Here is an 18,392-nt window from a genome sequence, read left to right on the forward strand (position 1 = left end):
CAGCTGAGTGTGTGTCATGGAGCCGTTTGATGCCACATACTACAGCGTTAACCAGCCACACAGCTGGAGTCAAAGAGCAGCAGCGGTTGTTGACGTTGGCCTGAATCTGAGATCGATGCGACAAATGAAACAGTGGTTGTTTCTTAAAAAGTCTTTTCAAGTCCAGGCAGTAAAAATAAACCACTGGATTTCCTCTGTTGCAGCAGAACTTCAGGAGGGTAAAAGGTCAAACTAAAACTCAGCTTTGTTGAAACTGTCCAGCTACTGTACGACCGTCAGCCAAATAAAGCTAATTCAAAAGAATTATAACCCGAATGTACTGAAGTTATCAGAAGTAAAAGTGAGTGTATTTAAGTGTAGGCAGCATTTTAACATCACAGCTGATGGAGGAAGAGCTCATTAAAAAAAATCTTTGCATTTATCACGTTTCTGTTTGCATTTAATCTCGTGGCAGAAACTTAAACGGCAGCACACGACGGGCCTGGATTTCCTGTCAGTGCTGCCCCCTAGGGAGCAGGACATGTTAAGGCGTTTTCCAGATTTCCCCTGCACAGACTCCAGATGTCCAGTGGACAGAGGTAACTCTCACCTGACTCGACATCACTCTGTGGCCTCTGCAGAACAGATTATACTGTGTTATAATGTTAGGAATGTGTTTCTATGTCTCTGCCTTCACTGATGTGACTTTAAATTGTTCCTCTGGCATCAGCTCAAAAAACAAAAACCAAAAAAAAAATCTTTCACCGAAAATCTAAATAACCAGAAATGTCAACATTGGTCAAAGTTGGCAGTAAACACCAGAAGCTGTAGCCAGTGTGTGTTTTGGAGTGGTCACAGTGACTGTTCGTCTCTTCTCTCCCTGCCGACTGATAGAAAACACAGGCATCTTGTTGAGTCCTGCTGTTTGTTCTCATCAGATTGTAATGTTTTTTGCAGCCTCTGTCACCGACAGTGTAACACAGACGCACACAGAGACACTGCAGGACACGTCGGACTGTAAGGTAAAGGTTTTGTTTCCCTGACTTCACAAACTTCTCAGCCTTTACCACTGAAATAAAGAGTTGGGTTAAAGTTTCCCTCAGCTGCTATTTCACTGACAGCTGCTGCTGTTTTACAGTCCTACTGATGGCTTTAATATTTAATGTTAATAGTTCATCACTCATTTTCTTGCTGGGATTTAGATAAGAAGACACACGAGTCTCTTAGCTTAGCTTAGCTTAGCATAAACACTGGAGATAGAGGGAAACTGCTAGCCTGCTTCTGTCCAAAGCTACAGTAATTAAACTTAAAACATGTTCATCAGTATAAAAACTGAAGATGTAGATTCATATTTGCTGTACAGAGCAGAGAGCAGTATCAGTGCTCTCGTCTCATGGCAAGAAAATTAATGTAAGAGTGTTTAACAAATGAAAAGTTGAGCTTTTCTGCAACAAAACATCTTGAGTCAAATAAATCCACTCAGTATGTTTACTGGACGTCAGACCACAGTGTGTGTTAAAGTTGGAACCTTCAGACAGGTTCAGCTGTGTAACTGACAGCACTGACTTCGTCTGTTCTCTGCATGTGTCATCATTATCCTGCTTTTAAGAATTTATCTGTCACTGCCACACAGATGCTGTTCACCAAAATCTTCTGTGTTATTACAGGACGAGCTTGTGCGTCAAATTACTGGTTTACTGGTGAAAACTGGTGCACTTTGTGTGTGGTTGTGTTCTGTTCCTGCACAGTGTTAACACAATTAGCCTTCTCTGACACTAACTGTGTCAGAGAAGGTGGATTTAATTTGTTTCTGCAGCATCTTACATTATATATTCTTAAAAATAAAGCTGTCAATCAGACTTTTCCAGTGTTTGCATGTTAGTCAACAACATTGTGAAGCAACTTAAAGCTTTTGTTATTCATTACAGCAAACTTACCAGGCAGGGCAGGCTGCCAACATGGCTGATAACATGATGAAAACAACATGTTACAGAAATGTTAAAATAAAACACAGCTGCCTGCACATATCTGCAGTGTTTGCTGAAGAGAAAGGTGTGTGTGAGAAACCTGAGGTCCAGCCACAGGTGATTATCTCCTTATACACACAAACTGAGCAATGCAGTTATGTACACACACACACGCCAAGACCAGTGGTCAGATAACAGATCCAGGATGGAGTGCAAACACGTACACACACACAAACACTTAAATATCTTTTCCTCTGTAGCTTGACTGTAAGGTGCAGTGGAAGCATCGTGCTCTGTGGTTAAGGTGATTAACTGACCGATGGATGTTTGACATGTTTTAACTAAACTAACTTTTACAGTTGAACCGAGTGAGGATGGTGAAACTGTCTGTGAGGTAACTGTGCATCGCTGCAGCAGATGGAACATCTGGATGGATAGAAACTGAAGCTACAGCGCAGTGAACCAGAATGAGAAGAACAACTGGACGATCTTAACCGAGAAGCTACAGGACGACAACTTGATCCCAGGTCAGCTTCAACTGAGAACAACAAAATGAAGTGATGATTGTTGTTATTAATGATCTGCACAAGAGAAAATGAATGATTGGCTGATGCATAATCTGGACTGCTCGTGGTCTGTGTTGGGTCAAAGCCACAAAGCATTGTCTTCAGTTGGAAGGATTTGTTTGTTAAATGTCTTTAGGATTGATTTCAGCAGACCATCAAGCAGCAACACAAAGCCAACTGGATGCTAAGTCAACAGCTGTCTAAGCTGAGTTACACAGCTCCTGACGTGGTGCTGGACACTGAAGGCTTTGTTGTATTACACCATAATAACATCTGCAGATTGTGCCTTTGTTTGTCCACGTCACTCATGAGCTGTTGTACAGATCTGTCATATACACAGATCTTTCAAAGTTCACACTGAACTGTTGTGAAAGCAGAGTGACCATGAACCTGAGGAACGCCGCCTCCTAAAATCAGCAGAGGCCACGTCCATCATGGATGAGTTGGACTTTGTGGAAGACGGCAGGGCAGGTGAGAACTTTTCCATCCTGTTGATACCATTGCATTTATCTGGGTGTGTTTCTGTGCAGGGGGGTACACAGATACATTTCTGAGGTCATTTTCATGAGTAAAGATGCATATGGCATTTTACCTTAGTATCCAGACATGACATCACACCTCAGCTGTAAGTGTGAGGATCTGCTGTACAGTGACACAGTAAAAATCTTAAATCTTATTTCTGAACTTTAATTAATCCAAAAACAACCAAAATATCAGTGAAGAAAAGTATGATTTATATGCAGAACAGCCACAATGACTACAAGTACACTGCCTGGCATGTCTGTGAGTCCACATGATGCAACATCCAAAAATTCTCACAAAAGCAAATTTACACTCAATGAAGATTTTTTTTAAATTCTGTTTTACCACATTCACTGAATGGCTTTGTCTTGGTCCACACTTGGTTCACACTGAACTATAAGGACAGACTGACTGATTGGTTTAATCAACTAACAATTAAATGTTTACGAGCTACTCAGAACTATAACCTCAAGACTAATGTTTCTTACATGTGAAAAAGAAAAAACTTTGTTCAGCATTTCACATGTAAAATTCTATGTTTAGTTATTTCTTATTTACTTTTCCCACATTCTATCAATCATCTTGACTCATGACCCCTGATAACCATCCCACGACCTCCTGCCAGGGTCTTGACCCTGAGGTTGAGAACCGGTGACAGGTGACGGATATTTGACCCTTGCTGAAAAGTTTCTGTGTCTCAGTTTGGCAGAGGGAAAGTGACAGGCAGCAGCGTTTCTCTATTACCAGCGTGGTGCTGAGTGTCAATCGTGCAAACAGCTCAATGTGCAGAGTGTGTGTACACTTCACTGACGGTTTCTTGATGAATCTTTTTGTCTGTGTGTATTTGGACCCTTTGAAGAACTTGTCCCATGGCAGAAAAGCAGCCCGCACTGTTGTTGCTGCTGTTGTTGTTGTTGTTGTGTTACATTAATATGTTTATGTTTTGCTAACAACACGCTCCGTTAACATCAGCCATTTGCTGGATTGCTGGTCCAGACTGAAATAATGACTGGACCAGTTGCCATGACATCGTGTCCTCTGAGGAGTGAATCCTATTGACTTTGGTGACTTTTGATCTAGCGCCACCTACAGGTCACAGAATTCAGTTCATGTAAAGCACTGGATTATGGTCAAACACCTGCACAACTAATGACGTTCCCATCAGCCTCAGTTGTACCCTGTATTTAGTGCTAATTAGCAAGTGTTAGCTGTCCTACTGTCACTGTTAGCATGTTGCTGTGCTAGCATTACCCTTTAGCCCAAAGCATCCCTGTGCTAAAGTACATCCTCACAGAGTCGTACACTTAGTTGTTTTTTCTTATGAGTTCCTGCTTACGTTTTTGACGTTACGTGTTGTAAAAAGTTTTCAGATTTAATCTGAGATTAAATAAAAACACTTTGAACTGTTCACAAGACCAAATCACATGGTAGAAACGTATTTTGCTCTGAGTTTGTGGTTTTCTCTCCTCTTGACCACATCTGACATCTGAAGTTAATTTTTCAGGGTGTGACTGAAGATGACCCTCGATCTCGGGTCGAAAAGAAGATTAAAGCAAAAGGTGAAAGAGTGAGATGTGGAAAAAGAGCAGGAGGCAGGTCGGTGAAGTATGAGTTACATATAACATGTAGTGTCTCAGGTTTGATCGACAGCCTGGATTCACACTGAGAGGAAAACACATCAGCTCTGCGGCTCAGAGATTAGAAAGAGAGAGAGCGACGGCGATGGAGACCAGATGTTCATACAATCTGTGGCTGCATATAGAAACTCAACAAGGTGAAAAGTGAAATAGAGACAGGATGAAGAGAGAGACGGGGTACATGTGTGCAGGGAGACAGGCAGAGGGCCTGTGCTCGGTACTGTAGGTGGTATTTGGGTTTTGAGTGACAGCTGGAGCCCATACCGCGATGAAGACACAGCACTTCTTGTTAGTGGCTTTAGATTGGAACCAGATGTTGACTCTGCTACTGTTAGCAGTTTCACTGACTGCCTGACTGTTTTACTGTCTACCTGCCTGCCTGTCTCACTCACTGACTTCCTGTGTGACTGACTGACTCCGGTGCTGTTTGACTGCTGGATTATCTCTCTGTATAACTGACTGTATGCTTACCTGGGGTCAGTTTCAAACTAATGCTCAGACCTCAGATGCATGTTTAAATTCATCCAACTCACAAAACTGTCTAGAACTTGACTTGAACTCCAATGTGCCATGAATTCTGGGTAAACATGAAAAGAACTCAGCAGGTACAACAACAGTTTACAGTGAAAACACAGCAAATAGTTTCACAATACAAAAAACCTGCCAGCGAGTTAAAGCCTTGCAGCTGCAGCAGAGCTGAGCTGCTTCTTCCTCTTTGTGAGGATCAGGACAGTTTGTCTTCACTGCAGTTTGTCTGAACAGGTTACTGCTCACTCCACAACCCTGTTAACAAACCACAAATTATCGCCAGGCTTTCCTCTTCTTTGTCGCTGCTCGGCAGGCGTCACTGATCGTTACTGACGCTTGTACATGGCTCTTAGTTTAGTTCAGAGCCTCGCAGTCAGGTGGAGAACTTTTTAGGCTTTGGACTAAACCTGAGAGTAAAATGGAAACTGACCTAACACAGTACAGACCAGTCCAGAATATCTCTGTGAAACCTGGTCTCACTGGCCACCTGTCTAACTGCATCAGGACTGTACTCCTGTCTGCCTGTCTGTCTGTCTGCCTGTCTGCCTGCCTGCCTGCCTGTCTGTCTGTCTGTCTGTCCGTCTGTCTGAGGCTGCTCACTCGTCTGTCTCTCTGCCTGAATGCCAGCTTTTGACCGCCTGCACAGAGCATCACCTCCAGGCAGCCAGTGTGAACCCACAGCATTACTCTCCCCCTCACCTCCTCACCCTCACCCACTCACTCTCTCACTCACTCACATTCATATCCATTTTTAGACCTGCCAACACCACTTCAGATTTTCTAACTTCACTTACTTATTGGAGTCAGAGGACTAACAGCTGACAGGACATTTTTATGATCTCTTCCTAAATCAAATTCCCTTATTTCAAACGCTCGGTGCACTGAAGCACGCTACATTTCGTGTTCGAGAAAAATCTGAGAAACAGCTTTTCCAAAGGTCCAGATGTGTCCACAGGTTCAAATCTCTTATTCAGTTATTCATTATCAGGGCCTCGCTGGATTCTCTCCAACAGGAATTTGAAAATGACAAAACCTAAATCTGTTCAAAGCAGTTTTCACATTTAGAAGTTAGATCTTATCTGTAACAAAGACTGTTTTCATCAGCAAATACTGCTGATAATTTCCTCCAATAACAGATTCATTGTTTTGTCTGTAAAATGTCAGACAGTAGTGAAAATGCAGATCATAATTTCCCACAGCTCGAGGTGACACATGCAAATGATTTATCAAAGTGCTGATTGATCATTTCAGCCTTTCTGGAATCACACTGATTTCCTCTAATGATGATCTCAGTAATGATTTGCACTTCATCTTGATCCAGATTTGATTCTAATATAATCCTGCGTTTTCCTTTAACGTCTTACTTGATTTTAAACCGGTGTCTCGTCCTGTCAGAAACACCGATGAACCAGCCGGGATACACCCAGGCAGAGCCCGCGCTGCTGTACCCCCCTCCTCTGTCCCCGGACCCGGTCAGCCCGCTGACTCACCTGGGGACGCTGCTGGCCGGACACGACGCGCCGAGGACCGGGAACGGATGGGACAGGTAAGATGAGCAAACCGGCTGGATTCAAAACCTCCGCGGCAAAAAGTCCCGTAACCCACACACACAGTGTCCCGAGTTAGGAGAGGTGAGATGGGGGTTTGCTGTGGCTTATCCCAAACCTTTGTAAGAAGCCCTCACCGGGCCGTGAGGAATGAGCGCGTGGACGTGAAAATGCGTTCAGGGTTCGCGCGCTGCCGCTCCCTGACCTTTCCTCAGTTCTACACACCGGTGGAATGAGGTGGTGGTGGGATGGTGTGCGCTGAAATGCCAGGAGGAAAAGTGTTTGAAGAGGCAGAGACCCCGCCCACTTGCCTTTGAAATCCGAACAACGGGGAGTGAGACACCGAGCTGGAGGGACATCGTGGACAGGTTCGGAGAGGTGAGGTGGGACCGCGGCGCACGAGTCTGCAGAAGCATCACGTGTGTGTTGGTTTAATCTTCCGTTGAATTAAAACACAACTCTTTATCCTGGTTTGTGTTTGTGTAGCAGCGTCTGAAGCTTTAGATTTACACCTTCACCTCTCCACGTTAAAGAGCAGGTTCACAGTTTTCCAGTCTGCCTTCAAACATTCAGGTTTTGTCTGCGGAAGGCTTCAGCGGTCTGACCAGTTAGTTTTTAGTTCAGCTGCTCGTCCGAAATTCCTCCTGATTACTCCAGAAATTTCACACAGTCACAAACCCAGTGTATAGTGTATAGTCTTTATTTATATGATGAGCAAACCGTCGCCATAGAATAATAAAGACAGTGAATTATTGAGTGTGAATCGTCTCTGTTTGTTGGCAGCTGGAACACAGGAAGCAGGGAATATTAAATGAACCCATCAACCCCCACGAAACCTCTGACAGGACCACGGTGTGTCATTCTTCTAATGCTGATCCATGATCCACTATCAGACATAAAAACAACTGACATGCATGGGGTGGACAAAATAACAGAAACACCTGTCTGTATAACAAAGAAGCACAGTGGTAAAAATTCTATTTAAATATCAAACTGCAGTCGGTCAGAACAGAAACCATAAGTTTCACTGCAGGTGGATGTTGTACGAGTCTCGGGTTGACGAAGGTTTTTGAACACTCCTCTAAACAACATGTCTCCCGTCCGCCTCTGTGGCACTGACACCTGTGGGGTTGAGCCCACGAACAAACCTAACGATGATTGTAGTCATTACAGTTTTCAGCCACGACTGGAACAAACTCCGGACGAGAAGCCGTTGCTTTTTTTGGAGGTGAAAGTGCATTCCTGTAATGCATAAAACGATCTGTCCTCCCCTCCCCCCGCTGGTCTTCAGTCCATTCTGTGCTCCCAGTGTGAAATACCAGAGGGTCTGAGCCCCTGACACACTGACCTTTGACCTTTGAAAAGGGGAAGGTCTAATTTAGACTACTGGTGGCACCCTGGTGACTGACCACACACACACACACACACACACAGAACCAGTCAACTGTGAACCCTGGACTGTGGAAAGAGGTGTCCAGGGTCAGTGGGATCCCCCTCATACAAGAACAAAACAGTCAGTATACTTCTCACCCAGCAGACTCTCCTCCCTACGAGGAGCCTCCTCTGAATACTCATGCCATTGCACTGAGGGCAGAGATTAAATAAAGACCAGGTAACTCTTTAAAAAAAGGTTTGTTCCCAAGTTTGAAATGGAAACGACACAAATGAAGAAATGCATAAAACGATCTGCCCTTCACGATGCATCCAAAGAAAGACCACCAGGTCTGCTGGAACACAATGTGCCGCACAATGAAAAACAGGGACGCTGCAGTTAGTCATTCAGAAACAGCACAACACTCAGATGATACTGAGCCTTGTTGTTTTTCCACCTCAGCACTTAAATTCTCACAAGCTGGTGTGGAACAAAGGAGAAATACGATACATGTGGAGAGAATGTGAGGAGATAGATCAGTTTGTTGTTCTGTGATGAAGGTTAAATCTTATTATCATAATTTATTACCCAACTTTTTAGGTGTAACCAACAAGTCAGTTTTTCAGTTTTATAATCTTGTTTTAATTACCTGTCAATCATCAGCTTCAGTTTTTAAACAGTAGATGAAATCTTGCAGTTTCTCCTGATTCTGCCACAAAAAAAATCACTCAGCCTGTTTTAGATCATGAATGAAACAAGTTTCATTTATGCAAAAAGAGACGTGAGATGAATCCACAGGAGTTTGATTCTGCTCAGCCTGAACAACCTGAGACGTCTTTGGTTGAGATTTCATGAGCAGACAAGAACACGAACCCCGTCGTTTAGTTTTGACCCACTTAGCCTCTGCATGTGTGTCTGATCAGTTGTGTGTTGTGACTGTGGTGTTGTTGGATTGTTCTTGTAAAAACCGGGACCCTGCAGCTTTAGAGAGTAACCCTGCTCTTCTCTCCCTGACACTGAGCCTCACATGAAGGGCTGGAAACAAAACTGTCTGATACTTGTTGAACATGTAAAGAAGAAGGTTTTTCTTAGTGTGTAGTCAGTGTAGGTTCAGTCTTACACTCGTGTCTCGTCCTTTTTCCTCCACTGGCTGTTCCAGTTTCAGTTTTAAGATTTAAAATCCTAAATCTGAGAAGAGTTTACATCTTTATGTTCCTCAGAGAAACTGTTTATGGGAAGGAAAAACATGTTGTGACCACGATGCAAACATATGAATGATATCGATATCAGAGCATCAGTACAGCTGATTCTCTGTAGGTTCATCCCCACGAATCACAATATGAAGCTACAGCCCACAGCTGGTTAGCTTAGCTTAGCATAGGGATATTACTGGAGTCTGTTGAGTAATGTTTCAGTGCTGCTGTGAGGATGTTTGTTTCATCTTTATATTTGTTGTTTTTTTAATTTGATTATTCTTCACTGAGAATAATTGTTCTATGAAAACATCTTGTTGACGCCTTGGTTCATGTCTGAATCCTGCATCCTGCTCTCCACAGGCCTCTGTTGCAGTTTATTTTTTGTTTTCATCAGTTTCAGAATTCAGCTGCATCCTTTCATTCCTCCCCTCTTCCCCCCCCCCCCCCCCACCCCCACCCCCCTGTGTCAACAGTCTTCATTATGAGTAGCATTCCAGACTCCGGGCCCCGGGGTTGTAGCTCCGCGTCTGGCTCCTCATTACATCTTTACAGCGGAGAGAAAACGCAGCTAATGTGACAGCTGCTATTGTTAGCGGAGCTACACGGGGCCGCTCGGTCCGATCGTGTTCCCGTTCTCTCTGTCACTTACCTGCTGTTCAGCTGAACGTTTGAAGTCTAATCACACAGACGAGTTTGCAGACGGAGACTGTTGATGCTCAAGCTGGAGAATTAATGAGGAGGTTTTCCCACATTCGAGCCAGCACGTGCACACGCACGCACACACGCACGCACACGCACGAACATGTAATAATATTATGTAAATTTAAAACCAGTGTTTTTTTTATTTATTTGATCAAAGCATTTTGGTCATTACATAAAATCCAGGAAGCAGGAAAAATCATTACTTACAATTGTATATGGGAATTTAATAAAGTAAAGTATATAAACAATGAACTACACAAATGTATGGACGAGTGAAGCAGCTTGTGAAATGTGTCTCTTATTTTATGCTCTAAAATAAGTATTTGGTTTGTTTTTATTAGTAAAGTTGGTGTAAAATATGAAATTAAATAATAAAGAAGACGTATCTTTGTGTAACTTGTGTATTATGTGTGTCAGTTGGACCAAGTGCACAAGTGACAGAACATTGAATGTGATGTAAAAATAACTCTCCCACTGTTTAATGTGTCAGTAATGCAGTGTTAGCACGTCCCTCCATATACCTGCGTCTCCCGTCACATTGGAAACTATCTTCGGCACGTCTTTATTTACGTCTCACTGCTTCATCAGTCCATTATGAGGACGGACGCAGCGTCTGGAGATGATACTGTGACTGTGTGTTTAGTCTGAGGTGGTTTGTTCCAGCATCACAAAAACTGACACAAAGTGTAGTTGTGACACATTGTCATGTGTCTCAGCACTTTAATCATTTCCGTGAGTACGGAGGTTTTAGTCATGCTAACATGCTTCTGTGTGTGGAAACGCTGCTCTGTTGGCCACACGGCACATCCACAACGTCGGCCCAGACTGAAATATCTTTACAGATATTGGATTTTGACGGTGTCTGACGGTTGTTCTGCATTCTCGTCCAATCAGGAGACTGGATCCGGGGTTTCAAGGCTGTCAGTTACTGGGAGCAGCAAGGGAACCAGGAAGAGAGGCCCATGCCGACCAGAGCGTCACCATCCTGCACGCCAAGGTGGCTCAGAAGTCGTATGGCAACGAGAAAAGGTTTGGTGTTGCTTCTGTGCAGTGACTCCTTTTCAGAGTGTCCTGCACCTGTACCTCTACCACACCTGATCCCTGCAGTCTTTAATAAGAGGTCAGGGATGAGCTGATACACCGTGTGGATTTAGACCAGGATAAACTGGCCTTTTATATGTTTTCTAACAGAAGACATCCACACACTCTGTTTAGTGCTTTAGTGTTTTCTTCGGATTTTTGATTTCCCTTTATGTGACGTCACCCACAGGTTCTTCTGTCCTCCCCCCTGTGTTTATATCAGCGGCCATGGATGGAGGGTCATGCAGGACCATCTGAAAGGTGAAGGAACAAAAATATGGTCAGTTTTAGTAGAAAACAGTGAACAAAGCTCTTTAAGTTTAAACATCTCGACTCTTATCTTGTTCCTTCTCCACCTTCCCTCCTCCTTCCATTCTTCCATATTTTTCCTTCCCTGTGCTCCTCTGTCATCTTTCTTCTCCTTCATCCCTCTGCTGTTTTTTTTTCTTCTTTCCTCTCCTCTCTTTGTGTTGTCTTCCTCCAGCGGCTGGTTATGGAGACTCTGTACATCGAGTGTGTGGTTACATGTGTCTGGACAGCTCCAGCCAGTCTCAGGCAGACACATTCAAACTGGTCTTCGATGAACAGCCAAACTCCAGGGTGAGAGAAGAGTGTGTGTGTGTGATTTATCTGCTCTAATGCCACGTACCTGCCTCTCTGCTGTGTTTGACTGGACTGTTGTCGTTCACACAGTCCTCGCCCGTCAGTCAGGATCCCTCCAAAGACAGACACCAGTTTTCTGGAAGTGTAAACTGGCCTTTGTCTCGTCCACATTCCTCTCTGAGCAGTCTTTGTCCCGAGCAGTGGATAGAGATCAGTATTTACCTGATCATAGATCTGTAGCATTAATATGTTTATAATTCTGACACATTATCAACACATTTCAAAGGTTTTAGCTTCTTTGAAACTAAAACCAACGATAAATAAGTTCAAATTAAAACTTTATTCTTTTCGTGCTCACAGTCAGGATTTATTTCTTAGTGATGACGCAGCAGCTTTGATTTGTGATGACGAGCCTCGTTGTTGAACCACCAGCTGCAGATGAGTGAGTGATGGGACCCTGAACTGCTGCTAAACTCAGACCTGCAGCAGCTCTGTGTGTTTACCCAGACGAGACAGTCGCCTCCGTTATTACAGACGACTGTTGACTCCACAAACAATCGTGTCTGACAGAAAAACTACACTCCTGTAAACGCATTGTGTGTGTTCAGCCGCCTCCTGCTTATTTACTCAGTGACAGGAAAAAAAGACGTCCTCCATCTGCATCGCTGTGCAGTGCATCAGTCGGGGGAGAAGACTGGAGCAACAAATCTGCACAGTGTCCTCTGTGTCTTCACTGCATCTGAACACACAGCAAATCTTATAAACACGCTTCAGTTCCCTGCAGTGTTGGAATAAAGTTTCAGTCCGGACTCATCCTTCTCTCTGTCTCACACACACACACCGTCTCTCTGTCTCACACACACACACCGTCTCTCTGTCTGTCTCGTTCTGCTGCAGATGTTTGCCTGCGCCAAGTCGCTGTTCATCTCTGATCAGGACAAGAGGAAGCATTTCCGCCTGCTGCTGCGAATCTTCTTGGGCAACAGACAGGAAGTGGGTTCTTTCCAGAGCAGGATGATCAAAGTCATCTCCAAACCGTCGCAGAAGAGACAGTCCATGAAGAACGCCGATCGTGAGTCGCAGAGTCCACACCTCTCCTTCAGAATGGAGCGTGGATCAGTAGAAACATCAGACTTTGGACTATGAACTATTAAAATTTTTTACCTTTTCACTGAAAGATGTTATAAAATTAGTTACAGCCCAAATAAAACTGATAAATTAATAAAAATCATAATTTAAGTCACCGGTTTGCATTTTATACTGCACAGAACTACACATGAAGCAGACCACGGTTACACTGCTTGTCATTAGAGTATCTCTGTTTCTGTTGTGTGTTTTCAGTGTGTATCTCCTCGTGCTCCAGAGTCGCGTTGTTCAACCGTTTACGCTCTCAGACCGTCAGCACTCGTTACCTCTCGGTGGACAGAGGAGCTTTTGTGGCCAGTTCTCGGCAGTGGACAGCCTTCACCATCACCATGGGTAAATGTGTGTGTGTCACAGCTTGTGTGTTTATTGTATGTTCACAGCTTCTTAGTCACACGTTGGCTGATGTGTTGTGTGCTTTAAAGGTCATACTGTGGTCAGTCTATCCATAGTTTGAGAGTCTGACTGCAAATCAAAAACAGGATCAGACATGTTTAAAGAATCCAAATATCCCATGAAATGTCGTTTTCTTCTTTAAGAAACTTCACACAAAGATGTTTTATTACAGTCACACTGGACATTATAGACCCTGTGAACTGTGTGAGTGGCAGCTGTGATAGTAGCTGATCATTCCTTCATATGTCTGACATCAGTACATCTATGAAAGCAGAGGTCCCACCGTCCTCCTGGTGCAGGAGTCAGGAGACACTGAAACTGGGATGACGAGTGGCCGTCGCTACTATCAAACACGTAGCGTCCAATCACGGGACGGCGTCTCTCACCACATGGCCACCCTGCATAAATACAGTCACTGTGCGAGCAGTGTCTCCCTCACACGTCTGGAAAAGCCCGTCCAAAGATCTGTGAGGTTATTTATTTAACACAGTGCCCAGTGTGCACGGACCTCCCACCACCCAAACCTCAGTCATCCATCTGTCTGCACTCTCTCCTCTGCACTGTCACCACACACACACGCACACACACACACACACACACACACACACACACACACACACACACACACACACCTTTTTTTTTATTATCAGTTTGATAACAAAGTAAATCATAGTAGGAAAAGTTTTTATGTGAAAAGATTTTACTGAGAAATCACTTTCTGCAGAGAAATAAACTTCAAAATGTGTGTGTGTGTTGCAGTGGAAGTTTGTCCATTAATAAATATTCATTCTATTATTCATAAGTTTTATTTGTGTGTGTGTGCGTGTGTGCGTATGTGTGTGTGTGTAGTGGAGGACCAGCGCACTGACCAAGGGGACTTTGTGCTGAGCGAAGGCTTCATCTGTTACGGCTGTGTGGTCCAGTTAGTGTGCACTGAGTCTGGAGTATCTCTACCACCCATGGTAACACACACACACACACACACAGAAATGTACAATAGTGTGTATTCTGGAGTCCCTGTACAGTTCATTATAAATGCAGTGTATCAGACATGTATGTAAAGAAGAAGAATCTGAGAAGTGAGAGGGGAAATGACCCTGAACATTTCAGCAGTGATAAACTTAATCTTTTTAACATCAGTTAAATTGTGCAGTGCAGCGCTGATGGAGGGAAAAGTTGTGGTGGCTCTGAAACCTCCTAAAAAAACCACGGAGGAGAGAAGAAGGTGCTGACACTCTGGAGCGTCGCTGTCTCACCTGGTTATTCCATGTTTCAGCCACAGACTCCAGGCAGTAATCCCTTCTCTCAGCCTGTATGTCTCACAGATGTGCCTGTGTGGGCGTTACATAACCTGCTAATCCCAAAAAAAAGGCTGTTATTGTTCCTCCCGTCATCCAGTTGAACTTATACTGGACGGACGTCTTCACAGGATCCCTCACATTTCGCTGAGCAGGCCCTTTCTCAGTGCCTCCTAAACTGCTGTCATAACAACCTCAGCTGCTGACCTGGAGGTAGATGGTGAAGGTATAGCTGCACACTGCACCTCTAGGTGTTTTTATAGTTGAGGCCTATCGCTGCTTGGTTTGTTTGAAGACACAGAACTTTACCTTGCGTGACGAGCGGCTTAGGTCGGTCGTTTGGTTGTGGTCGACGTTCAGGGGCCGCAGAGGTGGAGGGAGACGTACAGACCAGAGAGTTCAGCTGCATCAGCAGCCGTGAAAAACTTAAGCATGAACACTAAGTGTTTAATATGTTTGAGTGTGTCAGTACTTTGGGTTTGGGCTCAAGGCCTGAAGATAGTAGGAGTCATTGACGGTGAAACCTCCAGCGATGTACAGACCTCCTGCTGAATGGACAGTTTGTACAGCGTTTTAAAATCTCATCACTCAGCAGCTCAGTAGCTTTGTCAGCTCACTGTGAGCAGCTGAACCATCTCAGCTCTTACTTCTCTGCCTACTGTACGTTAGTGTCGTTGTTTCTGGGATCCTTTTGTTTTCTCAACCAGCCAAACGCTATCTACTGTCTTGACTCTTCAGTGACTGTTACACATAACATATAAATACGATGGCACCGGTATTTATATGGCCTATCCCCTGACAGATCAAACGGTACAGACGATGAATGAATGGATGTTGAAGTAATAAATCATTTTTAATTATTGGCTGTTAAATGCCACCAGGTGATTCGTAAGGTCAACAAGCAGCACGCCATCTTAGACGTGGACGAGCCTGTTTCTCAGCTCCATAAGTGTGCCTTCCAGTTCAGAGACAATCCTCACGCCTACCTGTGTTTGTCTAATGACACCATCATCCAGTACCAGGTGAGACTGCCTCTTCCTTACTCATCCTCTTCCCTAATTCATTTCTTTCCTTGCCCTTTGCTTACCTTTCGTTCCCTCTCCATCCTCCACTGTCTCTTATTTCCTTCTCCTTACTCCTCCATCTGCTCCTTCTTGGCAACACTACTCACTCCTTCTCTCTCTTTCTCCCTCGTCCTTCCTCTCTTGCTCCTTTCAAACGTCTCCTCCATCCTGTCTTTCCCTCCAGGCTCCTTCCAGTGTCAGAGACCCCAGCAGAGTGGTGCTGAACGACGGATCTTGTTGGACCATCATTGGAGTGGAGACAGTGGAGTTCACCTTTAATCAGGGTCTGGCCTGCATCCAGACTCCAGTTAGTCCTTTTCCTGTTATTACAGGGTTAGAGGTGAGTTAGTTCAGACAGGTGCCAAACAAAGGAAACAAACACACACACATAAACAAACAAACAAAGTGTGTGTGTGTGTGTGTTTCTGTAGGTGAACGGTGGAGGACACGTTGCCATGCTGGAAATCCATGGAGAAAACTTCAGCCCTCATCTCAAAGTCTGGTTTGGAAACAGTGAGGCTGAGACCATGTTCAAGTGAGTGTAACATAAAATAAAAGGTAAGAGATAGAAGGATGAAGAGAGGACGAGACTTTGGCAAAGGCTGATGGGAAACGTCCTGGTTTGACTGATTTCAGGACTGATTCACTGGTTTACCTGAGCAGTTGTTTCTCTGTAAACACGGAGTTGTCTCACAAACTTACAGAACAACATTACATGTAAACACTCGTACCAACAGTTGTCATTACACTTTTATTGGCTGCCTGGTCTGTTGCCTGGTTGCCTTCAATAGCTGGTGGTAGTGGGCGGGGCTGGGGGGCAAGATGCTGCTCACATCTCGGTCCGTGTCTGACTCGGTTCTCCTGGTTTTGGGGGGTTTGTTTAACCATCGTTCGGAGAGGCCCCGTTTTTTCATTTCTGACTGTTTCATACCGTTTGCTCTCGTGCTGCTTCACCACGGAGGCACCAGGTGTGAGGCTGAGCAGCACAAGGGCCAAATTAAAGTTGAAGTCTTGTTTAAGTGCGACGGCTCAGGTCTGTGAGGCCCGGCTGCTCGTAAAAGTCTTTTTACGACGTTTCAAAAATATGAAGTGGCAGTTTCAGACCAAACGTTATGTAAGAAAGGAGTTTTAACCCAAATTATATTTCATCTGACCCACATTCCAAAAGCACTTATTTTGCTGTTTGTTGAGGAATTTCAGTAAAACACAACAGATTTGTTTTTCTTTCGTGCGAGAGTCAGAGAGAATTTTCTGCTGACCGACTGACTGATTAATCGACTAATCGATCGTCTTTATTCCTTATTCTGAGTTCTGTTTTGGCTTCGTTTAAGTTTTTTTTTTTTAATTCTGGACATCATCTGGAAAAGAAGAGTTTCACAAATATTCATTTATTCAGACGTGATTTACTGAACTTTATTATTTACCCTGATTCATCCATTCAGAGACCAAACCCAGACCTGAGAGGAATAAAGGAGCTAATGTTAAACTGATCAGCAGGAGTAACTCAGCCTGGTTCACAGGGAACAGTCCTCTCTCTGCCTCCTCTGTGGGAGTCTGCACGGCAGGCATCCTCTCACAGAATCTCACGTGACGCATCCCGAATCGAAACAGCTTCTCTGACGTCAGCATCCACCTCAGATCCCACACCTGAGGCGCTGAGACGTCGCGTGCCGGGGTCTCTGGCTGAGAGCGGCTCGCCACGAGGTTCTGCAAATATTCCTCCCGTCACCAGCAGCTCGGCGGCCATGTTTGTTCAGCAGTCATCCACAATGTGCTGTTTGTGTGTGCGAGAAGCTGCAGCCAATTAGGAACATGATCCCTCACTGCCATGCAGGCCTGAGGTGTAGGATGGGTTTGAATGAAACGGCCTATGAAACGGTCTTCAAGATGTCTGCTGTTCACCAGCATTTCACATCAGCCACACGAGTATGTTTATGATTATGTCTGTCACATAATCATGTGATTATCTATAGTTTATTTTACATTTGTTAAGGTTAATTTTGATTTTCAGACTTTTAAAAACTTTATAGAAATAAATCTTTGTGTATTTGTGTTGTAGTCTGTGTAAAAACACCAGGAAGTTTTAGGCTGGAAACCAGAATACTGAGCTGAGAGTCAGATCTTAGAGCGTCAGGTGATAATTCTCTGTGTCAACTCGTTACTTTACTGACTGATCATCTTCTAACTCTCATCTGCTTGTGTCTCCTCTCAGATCTCCCAAATCTCTGCTCTGCGTCGTTCCTGACGTCTCCGTGTTCAGCGACGGCTGGCGCTGTCTGCGCCGCGTCACCACCGTCCCTCTGTCTCTCATCCGATTGGACGGCCTGATTTATCGCACACCTTTCAGTTTCACCTACACCCCCGAGCTGCAGCCGTCTCCGACTGTGCGAGGAGCAGGAGGAGGAGGAGGAGGGAAGAGAGACGGAGGGATGGACGGAGGCCAGGAGGACGACGTCCTCTTAGAGACCATCCATCAGGAGTTCACCAGAGCCAATTTCCACCTCTTCATGCAGAGTTAACCTCAGTCTGATGATCAGGTGGAGATCACAGCCAGAAACCGATCCGCTGGATCAATATGGTTCAATGAGCTATGCAGATTTTTACCCAGCTGTGAAGTCACAGGCTCTGATCATGTTAACTGGATCAGAGTATTCATATGATCAACTGTCAACAAGATGATTATAAATATGTGGTTCACACAAATCAATCAATATTAAATCCAGTTCACATGTATTCACTCAAATTATTCAGCTTATTTAAGAAAAAGTGTGTGAATCTTAAAACGCTGACTG

The 18,392-nt window shown here is 44.3% G+C and overlaps 2 protein-coding genes across 4 annotated transcripts in view; one reads left to right on the forward strand and one right to left on the reverse strand.

Moving 5' to 3' along the window:
* Positions 1-6,966, reverse strand: part of matn4 (matrilin 4) — a 20,622-nt gene extending 13,656 nt beyond the window's left edge. For all 3 annotated transcript variants that reach the window (XM_041034915.1, XM_041034914.1, XM_041034913.1), the window contains exon 1: positions 6,690-6,966. The gene's annotated coding sequence lies outside the window, so the exon portion shown is untranslated. The remainder of the gene's footprint in view (positions 1-6,689) is intronic.
* On the forward strand, positions 2,308-18,157 carry rbpjl (recombination signal binding protein for immunoglobulin kappa J region-like). The gene is made up of 13 exons (XM_041034917.1): positions 2,308-2,473; positions 2,890-2,983; positions 6,595-6,745; positions 10,911-11,045; positions 11,287-11,357; positions 11,581-11,696; positions 12,597-12,771; positions 13,041-13,178; positions 14,088-14,200; positions 15,418-15,558; positions 15,785-15,940; positions 16,032-16,135; positions 17,813-18,157. The coding sequence occupies exons 2-13, from the start codon at positions 2,947-2,949 to the stop codon at positions 18,117-18,119; spliced, it is 1,644 nt and encodes a 547-aa protein (XP_040890851.1). The 5' UTR covers positions 2,308-2,473; positions 2,890-2,946; the 3' UTR covers positions 18,120-18,157.
* Positions 18,158-18,392: the final 235 nt, after the last annotated feature.

Source organism: Toxotes jaculatrix, chromosome 3 (genome assembly GCF_017976425.1).
Source record: "Toxotes jaculatrix isolate fToxJac2 chromosome 3, fToxJac2.pri, whole genome shotgun sequence".
Taxonomy (NCBI): Eukaryota; Metazoa; Chordata; class Actinopteri; family Toxotidae; genus Toxotes; species Toxotes jaculatrix.